At 43.4% G+C, this 23,470-nt stretch overlaps 2 protein-coding genes across 3 annotated transcripts; one reads left to right on the top strand and one right to left on the bottom strand.

Moving 5' to 3' along the window:
* Window positions 1-6,714: 6,714 nt before the first annotated feature.
* Window positions 6,715-12,997, bottom strand: LOC143338457 (retinol dehydrogenase 13-like). Of its 2 annotated transcripts, none has more exons than XM_076758896.1 (7): window positions 12,746-12,997; window positions 11,600-11,740; window positions 11,285-11,476; window positions 10,932-11,093; window positions 8,520-8,636; window positions 8,105-8,309; window positions 6,715-7,847 (listed from the first exon to the last, which is right to left on the bottom strand). In XM_076758896.1, exons 1-7 carry the CDS (start codon window positions 12,819-12,821, stop codon window positions 7,751-7,753), a joined length of 990 nt encoding a protein of 329 aa, XP_076615011.1. In that variant the 5' UTR covers window positions 12,822-12,997; the 3' UTR covers window positions 6,715-7,750. The 2 variants fall into 2 exon arrangements, with proteins under 2 accessions (XP_076615011.1, XP_076615093.1); XM_076758978.1 differs by lacking the exon at window positions 12,746-12,997 and adding an exon at window positions 11,967-12,052 and having other exon boundaries at window positions 7,604-7,847.
* A 3,806-nt stretch (window positions 12,998-16,803) lies between these two features.
* Window positions 16,804-21,935, top strand: LOC143338306 (isocitrate dehydrogenase [NADP], mitochondrial-like). The gene is made up of 11 exons (XM_076758648.1): window positions 16,804-17,040; window positions 18,186-18,277; window positions 18,431-18,596; window positions 18,738-18,898; window positions 18,996-19,139; window positions 19,357-19,493; window positions 19,578-19,729; window positions 19,865-19,977; window positions 20,614-20,711; window positions 20,807-20,899; window positions 21,013-21,935. The coding sequence occupies exons 1-11, from the start codon at window positions 16,920-16,922 to the stop codon at window positions 21,095-21,097; spliced, it is 1,362 nt and encodes a 453-aa protein (XP_076614763.1). The 5' UTR covers window positions 16,804-16,919; the 3' UTR covers window positions 21,098-21,935.
* Window positions 21,936-23,470: the final 1,535 nt, after the last annotated feature.

The following is a 23,470-nucleotide window of genomic DNA, read 5'->3' as shown; positions in this document are numbered from 1 at the left end:
CGTGGCGTGGCGTGTACCCCCTGGGATTTCCAAAATAAGACTCCTGTTTAATGTGGACTCGTATCATGGCAATGAATGCACAGCAGAAATGCCGTTCTGCGCTTTGCGTCTGTCAACAATCACTTGTTGTCGTTAGAGGCTCTCTCACACAGGTTTAATCAGCTATTACAGACCAATGCGAGGCTTTTGATAATTTAAAAACATTTCGTTTCTTGTACTTCTGTACTTTTACTGTTGCTACTACTTTCAATTCTGAATACTTAATTCCGCCATCGAAAAACACACGAAAAACTCATAAATTGCTTCTGGTTTTAACAAGTCAATCTATGTGTTCACGATTTACTTCCTGAGAGGTGTGGGAGTGTGTTTGTATAAGCAAATAGACCGCGTTGGCCTAAAATAGTGGACATTTATTTTGAAACATAAACTTCAAGGCTGGTCGGCTGGAAACACGCCGCAGTAATCCGTCTCTTCCTTATTTGCTTTAACTGCCCTGAAATTCAGTCAGAGGTTAAACTGTGACGTGTTTGGCAACAATTCACGTTTCATGACTGTGGGTTAATTAATTACACTGAACAAAAATATAAACCCAACACTTTTGTTTTTCCTCCCATTTTTCATGAGCTGAACTCAAAGATCTAAAACATTTTCTATATACACAAAAAAACCATTTCTCTGAAATTGTTGACAAATCTGTCTAAATCTGTGTTAGTGAGCACTTCTCCTTTGCCAAGATAATCCATCCCACCTCACAGGTGTGCCATATCAAGATGCTGATTACATAGCATGAATATTGTGCCTTAGGCTGGTCACAATACAAGGCCACTCTGAAATGTGCAGTATTGTTTCTCTCACATCACAGCGATGAAGGGCGTCTACCAGGTCTGCTTCAGCAATGAGTTCTGCACTTTCACACACAAGACGGGGGGGGGGCAGGCTGTGGCTGTCACCTGGCTGCTCCGAGGTGTGAGTGGGTATGAACGAACAAAGGTTTTAATCTAGCTTTGCCTTTTGGCTCATCCTGGTGAGCAGAAAACAAACAAAAAGACACAAAGAGAAAAACAAGAATCACTACTGTCACGTTCAAGATGTGGAGCAGATCAAAGAAACACTTTTGGGAAAACATTATATGCTAACAGTGTTGTGTTGAATGAGTTAGGAAAACTAATCAGTTAAATCAGTGGTTCCCAACCTTTTTTCCTTGAAGCCCCCCTTGCCTGTGTCCAAGACAAGCCAGGCGCCCCAACCCCAACTCCTACCTGCATACACGCAGGAAAAGAATAAAGTGATTCATTACAAACTTTTATTTGTAAAAATAAACAGCAGTTGTAGGTTTTTGTTCTTATCCAATTGGGTGTGTTATTGGGATTTTATACAACAGTTAGTTCCGACAAAGTAATTTGATTGGACAAGAGACGTTCCATGAGTGCTGATATGGACTACAACAGCACTGGGACTTTTTACTGACATTATCACTCCGCTGTACAGGCGTTCTAATACCCGTTATTTAACGTTATATCAGTTGTTAACTATCTTAGATTGTGGCAAACAATCTAAGACAGAGAAAACTATGTAGGAGGAGCGAGGAAATGCGCTCTGCTAAGTAGCGTCGCTCGAAAAATACCTAAAGAAAATTCCGCCTGCCCTGTATCTGCAGCCGAGGAGGGTAACAGTGGCGACAGACTGCTTCTGGTATACCGCCGTTTCCCTGGGAGTAAACCAGTTGTCATAGATGTTACCCAGGATGTGCAAGGAGGCAGGGACACACAGGTCTTACACCAACCGCAGCCTGAGAGCCACTGCCATACAGAAACTGTCTGATGCGGGAGGCGAGGGAGATCATGGCAGTGAGTGGGCATTGGTGAGATGCTTTATATAAACAGACACAAACGACGATGTTACTTTTGATTCATATGTGGTGGGTGGCACAGAGTAGAAAGGGGGAGGTGTGCCAGTTAGTCACGCCGGGATACAGGGCTACCTGCAGGAGGAACGCAGGTGGCAGCAGGTGTTCAGGCCGGTGGAGTGAGGCTGGTGCACACCTCAATCCTCGCTGGTAAGCAGGGAAAGCGGGCGTGCAGGAATAAGTGGTGTGTTTAATTTGCATCATATTGTTGAGTGAATATGTGTTGTATTTACTGTGTTTACATGTATTTCAGACCTGTTTCGATCCCTGCTGGATTGAAGGCGGCTGGTATAGTCGATGTTGAAATAGATCGACGTACCAGGTATTTTAAATGTAACCACTACTTGAAGAGTAGATTAAACACGAATGCACTTTAGTAAGAATAGAAAAACAGATTTATTACACACACTAATAACAAAAATTCAATAACCCAAAATAATTGTCGTTCTTTTCCTTCTGAATCCAGTTCTGTTAAGTCAGGTCAGTACGTCTTTTTGTTATGGTCAGGTCTCAGTTCAGTTAGGGGCCCTTTTTTTTAGTCTTTTACTTTCGCTCAAGCTTATCTGTTTCTTTGAGTGGAAATCCAGCGCATCCCAGGACACCATTGGATTGTCTCCCTCCACATGCGACAGCTGAGATCCTCGCCGAACCTCCCACTCGCTGGAAAAAAAAATCTTCTGTTCGTCCTCTTTAGAGAGCAACAACACACACAAAGACAACCTGCACACCATATAAATTAACCTTAGTTAATATCAAATTATTTCTCTCAGTATGCAGGTTAATTTGGAGATCTTATCTCTAAGTTATTTCTTCAGACTCACTGCTGGCTTACATGTCCACATATTAAACACATACAAACATGCCCATAATAATAAAAAAGTATTTCCTGAGCAATAATGTCTACCAGCAATAGTAGCTTACAATAATTCACATTACAAAACGTTTTACAGTACCTCTGTTCAGTCACACACGTTTCTCCGATGATTTTTTTTTCAATGCTCACACACGTGAGCATTGAAAAAACCGAATCACACCAGTGCTGATATTCAGCACAACAGCACTCCCTCTTGTGTGATATTGCTTAATTTAAATTTAATGTGCACAGCTATAAATTTGGTAACCTCAGCGCAGATAAAATTGAGTGCACCCCCTGCAATCTCTGGCGCCCCCCAGTGGGGGCCCCGGACCCCAGGTTGGGAACCATTGAGTTAAGTGAAGCAAAATTGTTGCAGTCAGTTTTTATAAAGTCCAGTAGGTGGAGCCAGAGTTGTTCTGACTTCATTCTCACCATGACCAGAAACACTGTTAACCATGGCCGAATCCTACTGGAAAGTCTTTTAATGTTCCCTTCTCACTCTCCAGCACCTGAAACACCCTGATGTGTTAACACCCCCCCCCTTTTTTTTTAGAGGGTTTGTCTCTTTCAGTTTCACACAAACTGGAGTTAGATGTGTCAGCCTTTTACCATAAACACTGCAGCTTTCAGAGCACACAATAAAAGCTCAATAAAGCTTCTTCAGCGAGAGGAAAGGCTCTGTGGCTGCCACCACTTAGAACTCGTAGACTTGACGCGCCCTCAGAAAGACAAGGAGGAACCTCGTCAATGTGAACGCATTAGTGCATCTGGAGATTCGTACGATTCTTGTAGTATTTTCAGCAAGCCCTTTGTTAGAGGGGTGGTCCAGCCTTACACTGTGTCAGATAAACGTGTGAATGCCTTTTTCATGTCTGTGTTGATTTGTTCGTAACAAGCTGAACAGAAACAACACTCGTCCTCGTGCTGATAATTGAGATTGACACCTTTCAGCCTTGCACAAACTTGACTATTTATCATATTCTTGTAGAAGTACAACATAAATCAGGTTTAGTTTGATTGATGACCCAGGTTGCTGTGCAGTAGGACCGTCGTGGATGTTCATCTGGATAATCTGCATAGAAAGTTGTGGCACACATGATAGATAGAAACCAAAGAAGTGCTGTTTCTGAATGTCAGTTTTATTTGTTTTGTAGTGCGTCTTATGTTTGTTATCACCTTAATTTATGTGCAGAGTTGCTGTCACAAGTTGTTGGAGCTCTGCCATGTCCTTGTGTGTCTCACACGAAGTGCCTTAAGAAATCTTTTTTTGTCCATTTCCTACCACATTGAAAGTTGAAAGTAAGTAGCTTTCCGGCGTTTTCCTTGTGTATTGGCTTCCTCGTGTTTTGACCTGTTTTGCTCGTGTTGTCTTTTGCCTAGTGTGTTGGTACCTTTGCCTTCCATACGGTTTTCTGGTTTTGGACTCTCGCTTGTTTTTTGACTCCCGATCTGTCTAGTGATTTTGCACTGTTGCCTTTCCTGTCTGCCTTCCGTGTCTCTCAAACTGTCAATAAACCACCTCCTCTCACCTGTGAGTCTCTGGTCTGCTCTGTGGGTCCCCAGTTTGTCTGTCTGAACCCTGACACTGAGAGGAGTTTGTATCTCGATATGAATGTCTTTACTTTTCCAACTCATTCACATTCTTTATATACAAGTGTGTAAAAAGAAGACTAGACTGCCGTCTGCACTGTCTGCATGTTGTGTGAGGGACAGGACAAAGGAAACCGGAAGATTTGTTGAAGTCACATTGATATTGGGAGAAGTTTGCCTTCAGGCCTTTCTGTCAGAAAGCCATTTCTGGCGGAAAGCTGTCTGGCAGAAAGGCTTTTAGAAGTCAGGTGTAGTAGCATAAAGAGAGACAAGGTCCGCATTGGTAGCAAGTTATGGTGGATGAATGGGTCGAACACAGGATTTTCACCCAGGAGGCCAGAGTTAGTGTCCTGTGTGAATACAAAAGTCGGTGTTGGCTTATTATTTTCAGACTAGTTATTACTTTCAGTTTTCACTGGCAAGTGAAAAAAACTGCTTGATTAGGTTTAAGAAAAGACCATAGTTTGGGTTAAAATAGATCCTTTCTCAATGTTTTAGAAAGGCTTTCTGGCAGGGAGCTCTGAAGTCAAACTTCTGTGATGTGTTGTCAATTTGAACCAGAGCCTACACTGACCCCACACAGGCTACTCAACATGCAAAGTTTATTCAGTTTATTCTTTTTTTTTTCTGGTTGATGGTGGCCATATTTTTCTACTGATCCTACTCATTTATAAAGGATGTGTGTCTCAGTCCCACAGTGCTGTGGAGGCATTTTGGTGTTGATACAGTCAAAATGTTAATGGTAAAAAAAATTCATCATGGTGACGTTTATGGACCCAGAGGCTTTTCTGTCGAGCACACTGAGCTGGACATGTGTGTCTATTGTCAAGTCAGTCACACTCATGGTGTGAGTGCTGTGGTCTTTCCTAAATTGAATTTTTGGGTCTGAATTACAGGCCCATCAGTTCCAGTTGTGATAGTTAAGTTACAGTTTCTGTGGAACATTTGAAGGAGATCAAATCAGGACAATATATTAGAATTTAGTGGGTTCTCTTCTTCGGTTTGTCTGTTTTTCTTTATTTTTTATCAAGGCTATCATTTCATTATTTCTTTATTTACCTAATGTTGTGAAGCACTCCATGGACAACATGTCATACTACACACTCTGTACAGAAGGGGGCGGTATGCTCCTTTTAAACAACCCGCCATCAAAGCAGAAGAAGACACCCGTCACCCGTTCAGCGAGCTGTACCGGCTCGTTGTTCATTCATAGAAAAAGAGGATTCAATCGCAGTGTCCGTGACAGTCCCAGTAAACATGACGGGTTACCCAAAAGCTCTGACGGCCGTGTCGAGACGTTCAGCCGCCGCGCTCTCAGCGGCCGCCGTCTGCCATCACAGACTCCAGCAGAGGAACTGTAAATCAGAGTGGAAAGGTTTGTCTGTCCGCGTCTATCAGTGGATTCCCTCCAGGCTGCTCCGATCACACCTGGTTTTGAGTCATATTTCACAGAAACATGACAGAAAGCAACTATGCAGCTTTCTGTCTTCTTTCTGTATTACTCTAAAGGGGCAGTACGCAGGAAAGACCAGTGTTTGACACAATCTGTCTGGGACACCTGTACGATTCAGAAAAATGAAAGAATAGCTTATTGTGCAGAAAGACACTTTATATGTTGGGGGAGTAACACTTCTTAAAACTTCTTTCCCCTGACCATAAATATATAAAGTAGCAGGGTCACAGTGAGCTCGAACATCTTGACATGACACAGCATGACTGACATAATCCATCAAAGTTGTACACTGAGGATGATGCAACTGCTGAACTGGAATAAAAAAAATAGTTGAGTAATTTCAGTATGATGCATGCCAACGTTCTCACACGATTCTCACACCCAGAAACTGGAAGCCCTGGCATTTCTGCACTGTAATTACAGCGCAGTGAGTGGACAGTTTCAAACAGAAGACTGTATCTCAAACGTCACACTGCACAAGAATAAGCATGTTGATCCACGATGGATGGATCAACATGAGACCTGACAGTATGAAAAGTCAAAGGAAGTGACGTGAAAGTCTAAATACGAAATGTGTAAATGTGCATGTGATGTGTGAAGCTGTTGATTCTTTATTCTTGAAAGTCATTCTGAGCTGTTTCAATCCATTTGCTTTTCATTTGGCTGTATTTCAGAGTTCTGGAGCTCAGGCCGGCATCCTCTGTTCTCCCTGTTTTTCAGCACATCTTCATCTTAAAACGTGTTGATGAGCAGGTCACAAAAGCCGAAAGGTTCTCTATTAGTTTCTGTTAGCAGTGATATTGTGGATACTTTTTCTCATTTAAAGCCATCAGTTTTCCATAAATACCCATCTATAGGAGTTTCAGTCATGCACCTGATGTTCAATAACTGCCAGGGAAAAATCTATTTCAATCAGATGTTTATTGCCAGAAGATTAACATCGCTCACAGCTCCGATCGACATTTCTGTACTGTTCATTTTCAGCAAGTTCATTGAACAAAAGGCACAGAGTTCAATTCTCACTTCAAAGAATGAAAACAACAAAACACCAAAATGATCTTGTCGCGGCACAACAAACAGCAACAAACAGCAAACACACACACACACACACACACACACACACACACACACACACACACACACACGGGAGGACACTCGCTAAGCTGTCGTCTCTTCTGGATCTACTGGCTTCTTCCTAACTCCTCTCTGTCCCTGAGGCGTCCACTCCCTTTCTACACCAGGTGGAGGATCCTCTCTCCTCTGAAGGGCAGCACTCCTCTCACCACTTGCTGGCACATAAGGCCACTTTCCGCAATACCTCAACACTTCTACAGCACTGTCTACCTCTTCAACCTGCACACAGAAAGCCTCTCAGCTTCTTTTGGTGTAGCTCATAGGAAAATGTGGTCTTGCTGTTTTTATGGCTGTGTTTCTGCAATGAAGTGGATGCAGAATTGATTATACAATCATTTTACTGTATGTTGGAGGTTGTTGTTCAATACCATGAATAAAAGCAGCAAGTTTTAAGTGATAAATGTCTCGGAATTTGCAGCACAAATCAGATTAAATGTATAAAAGCAATCGCTCATTAAAATGCAATCCATCATCCAAGATGGTTGATTAAAAAGCAAAAGTATTGCCTCTTTTGATAAGGATATAGCATCATTCTGTAGATATATGTAGATAAAGCACAAAATATAATGCAGATTATGCAAGTGCAATATTCAAACAACTGACGAGTCTGAGATTAAATAGTGCAAAACAATTTCACTCGTCAGCAAATCATTTCAGGTCTAAAAGATCTGAGTAGGTGAAATTAGCCTTATTAGTGCAAAACCCTTCTGCATTCAATAATAAAACAGATTGCTGTCCTTTATCCACCCGCACAAACAACAGCGACTCCGGCAGGAGGAATGGGTGATAAAAGCTGGGCAGGCTGTTATGTTTAACCCAGACCAACCATGGAAGCACTGAGGTCCCACAGCTTCTTGGCTGCGGCATCATCCAGAGCCTGCGGGGCCGGCATTTTGGGGGCGCAGTCACTGTATGATGGAAGAAATGAAATAGGATGAAAAGATCAGCAGAATCACCACAATCGCTGAAAGCTTGTGTAGTAAACATTTACAACGCCATAAATCATTATTTCACTGACATTCTGCGTCATTGCACAGTGGACAAAGAACATATGCACGCAGACATGCAAAGCGGACTGAATTCCAGACCTCTGCAGCTATTAACACCACTGAACGAATGAGGTTTCTCTTCACACTCAGTCCAGTTTTACTGCAGGTGTACTTGCCTGTAGTAGAGGCCGCTGGAGTTGGCCACGCTCTCGTCCACAGCGCAGTAGATGGTGGTCTGAGCTCCTTCCCAGGGATTTTTGATCAGAAAAAAAAGTAGATTGGCTATGACCCTCTTCCACAGGGCGTAAGAGGCCAACATGTGGCGAGGTAACTCTGTGCGGATGGCCCCAGGGTGAAGACTGTACACGTTCACACCAGTGCCTGATGGGACGGATCCATCAAATAGAGTCAATTTCAATGCATAAAACATCACAAGACAATTAACACAGGGAGAGGAACAGAGACACAAGAACAGGAAGTAAAAAAGAAGTAAGAAGGGATTTGTACTATGCTGACTATGTTAATGGGAGACAATGACATGTATCTGTTTAATAATAACATGCAGTACACATTGTTGAATTTGACGCCAACCTCGCAGCCTTGCAGCCAGTTCTCTGCCGAAGAGCACGTTTGCCAGCTTGGTTTGGCAGTAGCTCACTTGACTGTCGTAGTCTTTATCAAGGTTGATGTCATCAAAGTGTATGCGGCCTGCAGAGAAACAATCCAACGCGGTCTTTAAGCAGGAATTACCATTGAAATCAAGAAACAATCATGTGAACCTTTAGCGGAGGCCTTTAGGAATGACTCGTTAGTGTCAGGTATAGAGGTCGGTCTTACACACCATAAAATTTCCTTGTACTGTGATGATGTCCTATTGTTTCTCAGTAACCCAGAGACTTCTATAGCCAGGGCAGCGGAAATAATTAGTGACTTCAGTCGGTTTCCAGGCTATAAGATTAATTATTCTAAATCTGAGGCGATGTCCCTGACCCCTGACCTGTCCTGGTCCCCCCCTTGCTCTGCCCCTTTTCGCTGGTCCCCATCTGGACTTGTCTACTTCGGCATAAAAATTACTCTGTCAATTTATGGCCTGTACAAAGCAAACTTTGTACCCCTAATTTGCAGGATTAAAGAAGACCTTGCTCGATGGACAGCAGCTTTGCCTCTGTCCCTCTTAGGCAGAGTGAATCTTTTTAAGATGTATATACTCCCACGTTTGCTGTACCCGTTCCAAATTATCCCTGCTCTCTTAACACGTGAATCACTTTCTATTAACAGCTCTATTTCATCTTTTCTCTGGAAAAATAAGCGGGCCAGATTAAAACTTGCAGTTTTACAACGCCCTCTGGAGGAGGGAGGTCTTGGGGTACAGGACATTAAACGCTACCGACTTGCGTGTAGAGTTATTTTTGGCACTGGTTCAAAGAGGCCCCGGACTCCACCTGGCTAATCCTGGAGGCTCTCCCAGTGACCCCTATTCCTCTCTGTAATCTTTTACATATTTCTAAGAATTGCGTTAGCACTAATGTTAAAAAAAACTTTATTCTACAGAATGCCCTTAAAACCTGGAGACTAGCAAGAAAATTTGACAATCAAGAGGGTTTCCTCTCTCTCACTCCTATCCACTCAAACCCCGATTTCCCGCCTGGTTTAGAGGACCACTCCTTTTCCGTCTGGGCCATTAGGGGTATTAAGACTATAGGTGATCTAGTGGGGAATGACACTGTGATGTCCTTTGACCAGCTTAGAGAGAAATATGATCTCCAGCAGAATCATTTTTTTAAATATTTGCATGCATGCATTTGCATGCATGTTTTGTTACCTCTCTCACTAAATTACACCCTAATGGACTCTCAACAATGGAGGATATACTGCAAAACTCTGATTCTAAGAAACTCATTACTAAGTTGTATGGGGCCCCGAGCACTATTTCCACTGCTCGTGCGAGGTCCCTCTGGGAGGCTGACTTTGGGGTTACTATTTCTGATGACGAGTGGTATGGGGTTTGGCAGGGCTCCTCAGGTTGCCTATCTACTAACAAAGCAAGAGAATTACAATTCAAAGTCATACATCGGCTTCAAATTACCCCAGTAAGACGCAACAAGTTTAATCCTTTGCTTTCAAAATACTGTAACAAATGTAAAATTAACAAAGGCTCATATTTCCACTGTTCTTTTGCCTGTCCCCTCGTAACTGACTTCTGGTGCAGTGTGTGTAAGGAAATCAATATTATTTTCAAGAAGAAATTATCCCTAGAACCCGTTTCTGCAGTGAACCTAACCCCCTCCTCACTGAAGCTGCTTCAGGTGTTGCTGTTTGGTGCCAGGAGGTGTATTCTCCTCCACTGGATATTGGACACTATCCCTACTAATTCACTTTGGATCAGGAACATTATGGAACTTGTCCCTCTTGAAGCAATACGCTTCTGGCTGAAAGACAATCCATTTAGATTCTTCAAAATCTGGAATCCTTTTCTGGACTATATTGGTGAGGATGGGGCCCAGGCTCTACGGAGGGCTCTATTTGGACTAGGAAGGACTGAAATATCTGAGCACGTCCACTTTTAGTTTGCCATTAGCTGGTCAATGTCTCTGATGTCCCTTGAGGTATTACTTTCCACAATGCCTTCTGTGTCTGTGCTGTATGCAATCCGCATATTTGTATGCATATATGTTTGTGTTTTATATGTAGATGAGTAGTCATTTATTAATCTGTCCATCCTTAGTCCCTTGATGTCTGTCGGGGAAATGTTGTTGATGTTCTGTTTTTGTTGATGTTCTGTTCATACCTGTAATCTTGATATTAAATAAAAATATTCATTAAAAAAAAGAAAAGAAACAATCATGTTTTAGTTTTATCTGCTACACCTGTCATGAAACCCAACCACAGTCCTTTCATTTTAAGGATGAAACGATCTGATCAGAGACTGAAAAGGAGACAAAAAAATCTCCTCCATTCACAACATTCACAGGTGTGTTGGAGGACTGAAATGAGTCACTTTACCAGTCTCGTGTGCCAGGCTGGACACGATGACGATGCGACTTGGAGCTGACTTCTTCAGTAGGTCAAGGAGAAGGTCGGTGAGGAGAAAATGTCCCAAGTGGTTCACGCCAAACTGCATTTCAAAGCCATCCTCAGTCGTCCACTTGGGACACAGTGCGACACCTAACAACCAACAAAAACACTTCAACATCAGAGGAGAGGACAGCTCTGGTAAACAGAGCTGGCTGAAACACATCGGATGCCTTTTCATCCAACTGCATTTTGCTCAAGTCCTCAATGTGCCCTTGAAACTGTGATGATGTTTGTGATATTTACTGCTGCTGGCTGAGTAAGGGACAAGCACTGCAAAATACCTGCATTGTTAATGAGGATGTCCAGACGTGCCTCATTCTCCAGGACATCTTTAGCCAGGTCTCTGACAGACTGCAGCGAGGCGAGGTCCAGCTTCTTTACCACCACGTTGCCGTTTCCACTCCGCTGCCGGATGTCGTCAGCTGCAATGTGGGCTCTGGTCATGTCCCTGCAGGCGAGGATCACTCTGGCCCCTAACAGAAGAAACCAATGTGTCAGTGTAATTGAAATCTGAACAGCAATGCACAGCGTGATGGCAGTGGGGTCCTAACAGCGAGGTGCACAAACACACAGTGTGTAACACTCTGTGGTCTGACCTCTCTGGGCCATGTCCAGTGCCGTCTCCTTCCCAATGCCAGTGTTGGCTCCAGTGATCAGCACTGTTTTCCCATCCAGCCTGACCTTGCTCCGACACGCTGGCCCAGCCATCCACCTCCGAAAGGCCAGCAGACCTGCCCCTGGCCGAAGAGACAAAGTAAACACTGTAAACAGAGCGTTCACAACAACATTACATGCAGCTGAATCTGCCTTATTCTTTTGTCTTTTGCCTTTTTATTCCATTTCTTTCTTTGCGTAAGATCTTGGTTCTTGTTATCTCAAAGCTCTGAAGTCTCGCGCATTGGGCATGAGACACGCGCATTTCAACCCTTCACACACTCACACGCCACACCTCCTATTACTCACTCAGAGAAATTACCAGGATAACGCCCACCAAGTTGCGTCGCTATTTTTTTTTATAACAGTGGAACAGGTAGAGGAATCAGTGATGTATCGGTCCGGAACAAAACGGCTCTTAGAGCGATCGAGCCGACTCCTGCCTGGGAGCCGGAGCGGGAGCCGCTATGGGTTATTTTCTGGACTTTTTTTTTTCTGTTCAAACCGCACGTGATTGGTCAACTACATGATGTGTGGCGGCTTCTGCGTGCACGTACTGAGCAGGAGGGAGTGGGGCGAGAGTTACGAGGACAAAGCGCGCGCGCGCGCGCGCGCACACACACACGCACCTGCACTCAGAAATGCTGAATTAAATACTTTTTTTTTTTTTTTAATTTAGGAATTTATATGTCATTCATCAGATCAGACCCCCGTCCCCACCTTCGTCGCCGCCGCCAAAATCTCACTCTGAGCTCAGTTCAAAACTTGAGAGCCCTGCAGATATGTCTGGAGCTCCAAAGCAAATCAGGATTATTTATGATAGTTAACAATGTAAGAACTAAAATACTGCAAACACTTCATTATTATAGTTCAGGCTGGCTGTTCTTCCACTGATATTTCCACATTTTCACAAATTGAGCAGCAGGATGAGTGAAAGTCTCCGTCAGGATGGAATAACTGTGACACTGAACTCTGACATGAATGACGGCTCATAACTGAAACAGCATCACTGACATTCACACCAGCAGCAACTTCACTTACAGTCTCACTCATTTCACGATGTAAATACCATAAAAGAATGGATTTACCTGCAATAAAAACAACTGCGAGAAGGGTCGCATGGTTCTCCACAAAGTCTCTCATCACCTCTGCGTAACTCTGCATATTTCAGGCTGTTAGCGATGAACTTAAATCACCGAGAGCTTGACCGGAAAGATGATCGCAACACAGAAAACTAGAATTAAAAATGTGCCTGTTCAGAGTAAGACTACGAACTGGACAAAATGTCAAATACTGACTAATCCTGGATAAGATTTTGCGCCCCAGATATGATTCCCTGTGCGGGGGAGGAGGCGTGGCGCGGACTGTACCCCCTGGGATTTTCAAAATAAGACTCCTGTTTAATGTGGACTCGTATCACGGCAATGAATGCATAGCAGAAATGCCGTTCTGCGCTTTGCGTCTGTCAACAATCACTTGTTGTCATAACAGGCTCTCTCACACAGGTTTAATCGGCTATTACAGACCCATGCGAGGCTTTTGATAATTTAAAAACATTTCGTTTCTTGTACTTCTGTACTTTTACTGTTGCTACTACTTTCAATTCTGTATACTTATTCCACCATCGAAAAACACACGAAAAACTCATAATGGCTTCTGGCTTTAAAAAGTCAATCTGTGTGTTCACGATTTACTTCCTGAGAGGTGTGGGAGTGTGTTTGTATAAGGCCTATACAAACACACACCCACATTTGCTTGTACTATAAGCAAATAGACCGCGTTGGCCTAAAATATTGGACATTTATTTTGAAACATAAACTTCAGGGCTGGTCGGCTGGAAACACGCCGCAGTAATCCGTCTCTTCCTTTATTTGCTTTAACTGCCCTGAAATTCAGTCAGAGGTTAAACTGGGACGTGTTTGGCAACAATTCACGTTTCATGGCTGCGGGATTAATTAATTACACTGAACAAAAATATAAACGCAACACTTTTGTTTTTGCTCCAATTTTTCATGAGCTGAACACAAAGATCAGAATGACAAGCAGTGTTTCTACGATTCTACGATTCACTTCATTTACTTGTATTTTAATACCATAATTAAAGCAAATGTTGAATGTTTCTGACCCACTGCTGAGCCGCTTTGAGTCAGTTCATCACTGCACAGTCCATATGTCACAACAAAACAACACTATGTGCGCAAGCATATGTCCTGTCCATCAACATGTGTGTTTGATGTGTGTTTTCTCTTCTTTTAGGTCATTTCAGGAGGAAACTACGACGTGGACTGCTTCGTCACTGACCCTCAAAACAACGTGTTGTACAATGAGAAGAAGAAGCAGTACGACAACTTCTCTCACACCACAGCGATGAAGGGCGTCTACCAGGTCTGCTTCAGCAATGAGTTCTCCACTTTCACACACAAGACGGTGTACCTGGAGTTCAGACATGGAGCTGAGACACCTCTGCTGCAGGGACTGACCCGTACGACAGCACTGACTCAGGTGAGTCTGAGGATCCTTCACAACAGGCCGCTCAAAATCTGCCTCACACACGTGAGCATTGAAAAAACCGAATCACACCAGTGCTGATATTCAGCACAACAGCACTCCCTCTCGTGTGATATTGCTTAATTTAAATTGAATGTGCACAGCTATGAATTTGGTAACCTCACAACCTCAGCGCAGATAAAATTGAGTGCACCCCCTGCAATCTCTGGCGCCCCCCAGTGGGGGCCCCGGACCCCAGGTTGGGAACCACTGATAAGTGAAGCAAAATTGTTGCAGTCAGTTTCTATAAAGTCCAGTAGGTGGAGCCAGAGTTGTTCTGACTTCATTCTCACCATGACCAGAAATACTGTTAACCATGGCCGAATCCTACTGGGAAGTCTTTTAATGTTCCCTTCTCACTCTCCAGCACCTGAAACACCCTGATGTGTTAAAACCCCCCCTTTTTTAGAGGGTTTGTCTCTTTCAGTTTCACACAAACTGGAGTTAGATGTGTCAGCCTTTTACCATAAACACTGCAGCTTTCAGAGCACACAATAAAAGCTCAATAAAGCTTCTTCAGCGAGAGGAAAGGCTCTGTGGCTGCCACCACTTAGAACTCATAGACTTGACGTGCCCTCAGAAAGACAAGGAGGAACCTCGTCAATGTGAACGCATTAGTGCATCTGGAGATTCATACGATTCTTGTAGTATTTTCAGCAAGCCCTTTGTTAGAGGGGTGGTCCAGCCTTACACTGTGTCAGATAAACGTGTGAATGCCTTTTTCATGTCTGTGTTGATTTGTTCGTAACAAGCTGAACAGAAACAACACTCGTCCTCGTGTTGATAATTGAGATTGACACCTTTCAGCCTTGCACAAACTTGACTATTTAATATATTCTTGTAGAAGTACAACATAAATCAGGTTTAGTTTGATTGATGATCCAGGTTGCTGTGCAGTAGGACCGTCGTGGATGTTCATCTGGATAATCTGCATAGAAAGTTGTGGCACACAAGATAGATAGAAACCAAAGAAGTGCTGTTTCTGAATGTCAGTTTTATTTGTTTTGTAGTGCGTCTTATGTTTGTTATCACCTTAATTTATGTGCAGAGTTGCTGTCACAAGTTGTTGGAGCTCTGCCATGTCCTTGTGTGTCTCACACGAAGTGCCTTAAGAAATCTTTTTTTGTCCATTTCCTACCACATTGAAAGTTGAAAGTAAGTAGCTTTCCGGCGTTTTCCTTGTGTATTGGCTTCCTCGTGTTTTGACCTGTTTTGCTCGTGTTGTCTTTTGCCTAGTGTGTTGGTACCTTTGCCTTCCATACGGTTTTCTGGTTTTGGACTCTCGCTTGTTTTTTGACTCCCGATCTGTCTTGTGATTTTGCACTGTTGTCTTTCCTGACTGCCTTCCGTGTCTCTCGAACTGTCAATAAACCACCTCCGCTCACCTGTGAGTCTCTGGTCTGCTCTGTGGGTCCCCAGTTTGTCTGTCTGAACCCTGACACTGAGAGGAGTTTGTATCTCGATATAAATGTCTTTACTTTTCCAAGTCATTCACATTCTTTATATACAAGTGTGTAAAAAGAAGACTAGACTGCCGTCTGCACTGTCTGCATGTTGTGTGAGGGACAGGACAAAGGAAACCGGAAGATTTGTTGAAGTCAGATTGATATTGGGAGAAGTTTGCCTTCAGGCCTTTCTGTCAGAAAGCCATTTCTGGCGGAAAGCTGTCTGGCAGAAAGGCTTTTAGAAGTCAGGTGTAGTAGCATAAAGAGAGACAAGGTCCGCATTGGTAGCAAGTTATGGTGGATGAATGGGTCGAACACAGGATTTTCACCCAGGAGGCCAGAGTTAGTGTCCTGTGTGAATACAAAAGTCGGTGTTGGCTTATTATTTTCAGACTACTTATTACTTTCAGTTTTCACTGGCAAGTGAAAAAAACTGCTTGATTAGGTTTAAGAAAAGACCATAGTTTGGGTTAAAATAGATCCTTTCTCAATGTTTTAGAAAGGCTTTCTGGCAGGGAGCTCTGAAGTCAAACTTCTGTGATGTGTTGTCAATTTGAACCAGAGCCTACATTGACCCCACACAGGCTACTCAACATGCAAAGTTTATTCAGTTTATTCTTTTTTTTTTCTGGTTGATGGTGGCCATATTTTTCTACTGATCCTGCTCATTTATAAAGGATGTGTGTCTCAGTCCCACAGTGCTGTGGAGGCATTTTGGTGTTGATACAGTCAAAATGTTAATGGTAAAAAAAATTCATCATGGTGACGTTTATGGACCCAGAGGCTTTTCTGTCGAGCACACTGAGCTGGACATGTGTGTCTATTGTCAAGTCAGTCACACTCATGGTGAGAGTGCCGTGGTCTTTCCTAAATTGAATTTTTGGGTCTGAATTACAGGCCCATCAGTTCCAGTTGTGATAGTTAAGTTACAGTTTCTGTGGAACATTTGAAGGAGATCAAATCAGGACAATATATTAGAATTTAGTCGGTTTCTATTCTTCGGTTTGTCTGCTTTTCTTTTCTTTTCTTTTCTTTTCTTTTTTATCAATGCTATCATTTCATTATTCTTTACGTAATGTTATGAAGCACTCCATGGACAACATGTCATACTACACACTCTGTACAGAAGGGGGCGGTATGCTCCTTTTAAACAACCCGCCATCAAAGCAGAAGAAGACACCCGTCACCCGTTCAGGGAGCTGTACCGGCTCGTTGTTCATTCATAGGAAAGGAGGATTCACTCGCAGTGTCCGTGACAGTCCCAGTAAACATGGCTGGTTACCTAAAAGCTCTGACGGCCGTGTCGAGACGTTCAGCCGCCGCTCTGACGCCACACGCCGCCGCGCTCTCACCGGCCGCCGTCTGCCATCACAGACTCCAGCAGAGGAACTGTAAGTTCGCCGTCGACTTAAAGCGCTAATAGACAACTCAAAAGTCCCCGCGGAGCATATTTTCAGCGGTTCTCACCGCAGGACTGTGGTCACCTGGCTGTGAAAAAATGGCCATGGTGAACGCTGTTTGCATGGGTAATATTAGTAGTTGTTGACAGTGGAGACTGGTAGCTGTAGGAAGTCGATGTGGCGGTCTGATTGGCGAGCTGCCATCAATGAATCACGCAGCAGCTACCAGAAAATACAGCAGCAGAGCAGTTTCCATTAAGACCTAAATGTATCAGATACTCTAAACAGAACAGGGTAAAAACAACATACTGAATAAAATGTGAACAGTTAGTTGTATAAATGTCACAGGTGATGTGTTGAGCCCACAGCAGATATGAATAACACACCGTGTTACAAACACAAAGTGAAGCCCATTAAAGTTTGCAGCCTGTCCTGCCATGTGAGACCACGTGTGGGCAGGTATAAAACGAGCTCCACAGGTAATAACTGTTATGAAAGCAGCCATATAATCCCAAGGTCACAGTGTCTGCCAGAGTTTCACTCTCTCAGCAGGTTTGAGAAGGCCAGGCAAAGGGACAGGAGAGGACATGTAGACGTGTGGTGTGTGTGAGACAGTCATTGAAGATGGTCATTGTGGAGTGTGTGAGTAGGGCTGCAGGTTTTTTTCACGCGCAGTTCATCTGTCAATTATTTTCTCGGTTAATCGATTCGTTTTCTTTTCTGTAAAATATCAATCAGTATTTCCCAAAGCCCAGAATCAGAGTATTCAGACTTTCTTTCTCAAGAAATTACTCAAATTGATTAATGACTGTTAAAATAGTTGGCAGTATAGCTGATAGCTAATCGATTAATCGTTGCAGCTCTAGATACAAAACACATCAGCCTGACTGAACTCAAGAGCTGAGAGCTGAAATATGAGGCTGTGGATTCAGTGTGAACTGGGGAAAACATGCAAACTATGACTGTTTGAAAACTGCCCAAAGTGAAATGAATATTAAGTAGAAAAACCACAGCATGGCAGCCTTGACTGCGTGCAGACTTTGAGAAGTGGTTTTGCTTCTACATGTTCATTTTCATCGTCCCCTGCAGCTGTAAACAACACTGTAAACAGGATGTAAATGTATGTAATGTTTCAGATGCCACAAAGCGCATCAAGGTGAACCAGCCCGTGGTGGAGATGGATGGAGATGAGATGACTCGCATTATATGGGAGTTCATCAAAGAGAAGGTAAATGGGACGGTCAGACAGGGCTTGACTGACTTTTACAAGTATTTCAATGATAAAGAGATGTTTGTAGTCAGAGATAATAATCGTCGGAAACACTGCATGTGTGTGTGTTGTGCTCAGAACATAACGCAACGATATCTTGTACACATGCAGCTCATTCTGTCCAATGTTGACGTTGAGCTGAAGTACTTCGACCTGGGTCTGCCCTACCGTGACCAGACCAATGACCAGGTCACCATCGACTCTGCTCTGGCAACTAAGAAATACAACGTGGCTGTCAAGTGCGCCACCATCACCCCGGATGAGGCTCGAGTTGAGGGTGAGTTTGACTCACTGGGTTAAATCATACGCTGACTGTGCTATCTGTACTGCTCTAACCATGCTGAATTGAAGTGTTTTGCATTGCTCATCCATATGTGAGAATGTTCACAATTGTAGTTTTTGGTCATTTTTCCTCCAGAATTTAAGCTCAAGAAGATGTGGAAGAGCCCTAATGGAACCATCAGGAACGTCTTGGGTGGCACTGTTTTCCGTGAGCCGATCCTTTGTAAAAATATCCCTCGTCTTGTTCCCGGTTGGACACAACCCATAACGATCGGCAGGCACGCTTTCGGCGATCAGGTGAGAAATACGTATGCGTGTTTGCTGTTTGCAAAGATGCATCCAGACTGACTGAAGAGCAGTCTCACAAACCAGGACTGATGTTTTAATCTCACAGTACAGGGCCACAGACTTTGTAGTTGACCAGCCCGGCAAGTTCAAGATTGTGTTTTCCCCAGCGGATGGAGGCAAGCAGAAGGAGTGGGAGGTGTTTGACTTTACCGCAGGGGGCTGTGGGATGGGAATGTACAACACCGATGAGGTAAGAAGATGAGTGTGTTTCAGACGGTTAAAGATCATTTTCCTCTTGAGACGTAACGTTTTGTGATTTGTTTAAAATCTGGACCTTATTCTGGCTCCTCTCCACAGTAATCCTTTCATCTCGATTTTCATGTTTTCATATTCATTGGAAGCTAAATTGAAAATATCATTTGATTAACGGCCCACTCCCACCTTATCCTTGGATTTCCTTTGCACAGTCCATCAGTGGATTTGCTCACAGCTGCTTCCAGTATGCCATCCAGAAGAGGTGGCCTCTGTACATGAGCACCAAGAACACCATCCTCAAGGCCTATGACGGGCGCTTCAAAGACATCTTCGAGGAGATCTATGAGAAGTGAGACGCTGTGGAGGACTCGGACTTGACGCTGAATTTCACCATTAAGGAGACGTCAAATATTTCCATTATTCTGTTTTTCAGGGAGTACAAGCCAGAGTTTGACAAGCTGAAGATCTGGTATGAGCACCGTCTCATTGACGACATGGTGGCCCAGGTCCTGAAGTCTTCTGGAGGGTTCGTTTGGGCCTGCAAGAATTACGACGGAGATGTGCAGTCAGACATTCTGGCTCAGGGTGAGTCCACTTCAGCTTGATGATGGCTCGGCAGTTCACGATGTCACATCATTTGCATCTGAGCTACGTCTCGTGTTTTGTGAGTTGACTGTCTCTTGATGGAAGGCTGGTCTGTGTTCTGTGTTCTGTGTCCAGGTTTTGGTTCTCTAGGTCTCATGACATCTGTACTAGTGTGTCCTGACGGCAAGACCATTGAGGCCGAGGCTGCTCACGGCACCGTCACCAGGCACTACCGAGAACACCAGAGGGTAAGGTCCAGGACCAGGCCACACTGCTGGGAGTGTTTTTGGACCTTGAGATTGAGCAAATGTTTGCAAAGTGGTTGACATTTTGGCCAAACCCAAACCTGAGTGCACTCAGTCAGGGCAGGAACTTTGTGTTATGTTTGAGGCCAGATTTAGTTGTAGGCTAAAGGTTTTAGTTGAACTTGTGACGGTTTGGCGCTGTTGACATAAATGTGCTGAAATACCAGCCACAATTTTTTTATATTATTGTCTTCCCTCAGTTCACCTGCAAGTGTTCATGGGGTCATTACGAGCGTGAGTAATTGCAGTTGCATCCAGTTTGAGCTTGTTGGTTTAAAGCACTAAATGGAGGAATTGGTGTGAAAAGGAGCGTGATGGAGTGTTTAATTTAAAGTTTAGTTGGTAAATAACATTTTGCTTTAAGTTAACCATTGTTGAATTTCAGAACCAAATTATGCTGAATTGCAGTGAAGTACAGTGTTTGGTGGTGTGTTTCGCATGAGCCTGAGTTAGCTTTGTTTCTCAGTCGGGTATTTTTCTTACTCCCACAGGTAAATATCTAAATGTATTCAACATCCTGATATTTTCAGTGCAAACACAAGACATATAAGTTGCTTTAACTGTGTGTTTGCTTTGTAGGGAAGACCAACCAGTACGAACCCCATTGCCAGCATCTTTGCCTGGACCAGAGGGCTGGAGCACAGAGGCAAACTGGATGGAAATCCTGACTTGATAAAGTATGTTATCTGATTATTTAGTGTCATTCACTCATGTGGCATGTATTAATGTAATTTCACGTCGTAATTTGTCACTCTGCACTGTTGCTGTACAGGTTCTCCCAGACGTTAGAAAAGGTCTGTGTGGAAACAGTGGAAAATGGTGTGATGACCAAGGACCTTGCAGGCTGCATCCACGGCTTGGCCAAGTGAGTTAACATCCTGTCAATGTATGTTTCATGTGTGTGGTCTGTTTTTAAGGAGCTTTCTCTGATGAGGACATGTTGTAAACAAATGTAACCCCTTCACTGTGATCTTGCAGCTGTAAGCTGAACGAACATTATGTCAACACATCAGACTTCCTGGATGCTATCAAGACCAACCTGGACAAAGCCCTGGGTAAATGAAGAACAATGGGAAAACACGCTTGCCAGTGTAGACAGACGCACCCTGTCTAGAGATTTTAGCTTGTTTTTCCGTCCGTTTGTATGAACCTTTGTATCCAATTTTGAAGGACCAACATTTATTACTTTTTGTGCCATTTTTTGTATTTGTCTAAGCCACAGACACATTTACTGTGCTTGTGGTCCTCTGCCTTTCCTGTTGCCATTGGTGGTCAGTTTTTAATTTTTTATTGCACAATTAAGTGATTGTACTGTAAAGGCCTTTACACACCGGGGACGAATCAATGACACGAAAATGCAACAAAACTATTCAGACCGACAGCGAGGCAAATTTGCAACAGTTGCAACACTTGTTCAGAAGGTTTGAGAAGATCCACGGCAGCTCATTCATCAGAAAAAACAACTTCCACCTCACAGACACACAGAGAGACAGATGGGGAGTACAGGAGAGACAAGGGAAAGAGAAAACACAAGGAGTAACTGGTAATAACTTATGTTCCATGTCATATAAAACTCTCAGAAAAATCAACTTTTTTCCAGAAAAAAAAAATTGTGTTCAGCGTGAAAATACTCATGAAAAAAAAAAAGTTAGAAGAAAAATATTGACATGTGCTTTAATCACATGGAAATAGTGCCCTGTGTGTAAAGGCCTTCAGAATGAATATTAAGGTCATCTCATATTGGAGATTTCAAAGAAGTTTCAGTCTTTCACTTTTTATTAGAAAGGACCTCCAGGGAACAGAAACGAGGACAATTTTGCCACGTTTTGCACAATCACCGTCAATCTTAAATAGAAGCAGGGATTGCTCGTCGCTCAATAACAAACAGTGTATAGAGATGCATTTTTCTGCTTGGTCGTCATTTTGTCCTTAACTTCAGCAGCAACACAGTTCAGTGCTGCCATCCTGAGCGGTGGGGCAGTGGTTCCCATTCAGCCTCCAGAGGAGCCCTGAGAATGATTCAATGAGACATGAGTTAAGGAATGCGAAGTGGTGCTCGACACAAACTCCAGTAACACAACCTCTCTCATGTTGATCTGGTGTTAAATCCACAAGTCCTCCAGAGGACGCTGTAGAGGCTAACTCACCGGGGCTCCAGCCAAATGGCACATCCAGATGTTGAAGTCAGAACCACTAATAGTAAACTTGTTCCCTATGCAATTTCATTTCACTTTTTAATTTCATGCACTTCTGAGCCTCTGTCCATCAGTGCATTCATGCAGGGTTGTACACTGATTCAGTAGCATGTGCACCCTCCAGTGCATGACAGGAATGTTTGTACCAGTAGGGGACCAAACCTGGTCAGAGTTTTGGCAAAGCTCCTTGTTTGCTGTGGTGACAACTACAGTATATCACAGATGTCGACACGGTCACAGCCAGCTATGAATGCTTATCCTTCATTGTAGCGCCCCAAAAGAAGCACTAGTTTTAAATTTACACTGCATGTCATTATTGATGGTTGCAAAGAGGAAGAAAAAGCTGTCAGGTAAATTTCCACTCTTAGGTTACCTGAATTAGTCTTCTAGCAATGTTTCTGTTCATGTAGATTACCTGGTTTTCATTATGTTTTTACTTATAACCTGTAAGTAACCAATGAAGACCAAAAGCGAACGTGCCTTTAGGTCACAGACAGAACAACAACAATCAATCTAAAGCCTCTAGTCCTCTAAAGTCCAGACAGAGGTTAACTTCAAAACTGAGCCACTCACCAAGGAATATGCTCGTCTATCTTTCCCAGTCACTGAGAAGTCAAAGAAAATGAACAAGGTACCTCTATCACAAAATTACCAGAAATTAGCATTTAGATTACCTTTTCCCTCCTTTTTTTAATGTCCTCCTGGAGGAACAGTCCCATGGAAGTGCTAAGTTCCGAAGAACGTCCCACTTAAAGCTGCAGTATGCAACCGTTGAACATACATAATGAAAAACCTTCCACCTCTCTGCTGCCTCCTAACACTCCACTAAGCCCCTCCCACCGAATCCTCAAGTTCAAATGGAATCAAAATGAGTCGTTAGCCTTGTGAAACCTCATGCGACCTGCTTTCGCTCCAAGACCCCGGTCCCGGGTGCCGCTGTGACTCATCTTCTCAAAGACGCCCTTCCAGTGCTTCATGCCCCAGGCCAGCTGTACTGCCGTCTAACAACGGCATTAGGGACAAGTACAGCACATCCACACACCATCGTCTCTGCTCTAAAGTTAGAAAGCCTGAAAAACAGCCAATTTTCTCTCAGACCACTTGAGTTACAAAATGCTGAAAGGCTGTTATGGAATTTTTGCCCAGTGACGCCAACAAACTGCCTACTGCAGCTTTAATATGATCTGCAGCCATAACAGAGTCATAACTCACAGTGCACATTTTACAGTGGTAAGGTCCTT

Source organism: Chaetodon auriga, chromosome 1 (assembly GCF_051107435.1).
Source record: "Chaetodon auriga isolate fChaAug3 chromosome 1, fChaAug3.hap1, whole genome shotgun sequence".
Taxonomy (NCBI): Eukaryota; Metazoa; Chordata; class Actinopteri; order Chaetodontiformes; family Chaetodontidae; genus Chaetodon; species Chaetodon auriga.
Note: the sequence above shows the minus strand (reverse complement) of the source record. Positions and strands in the feature narration are given on the sequence as shown.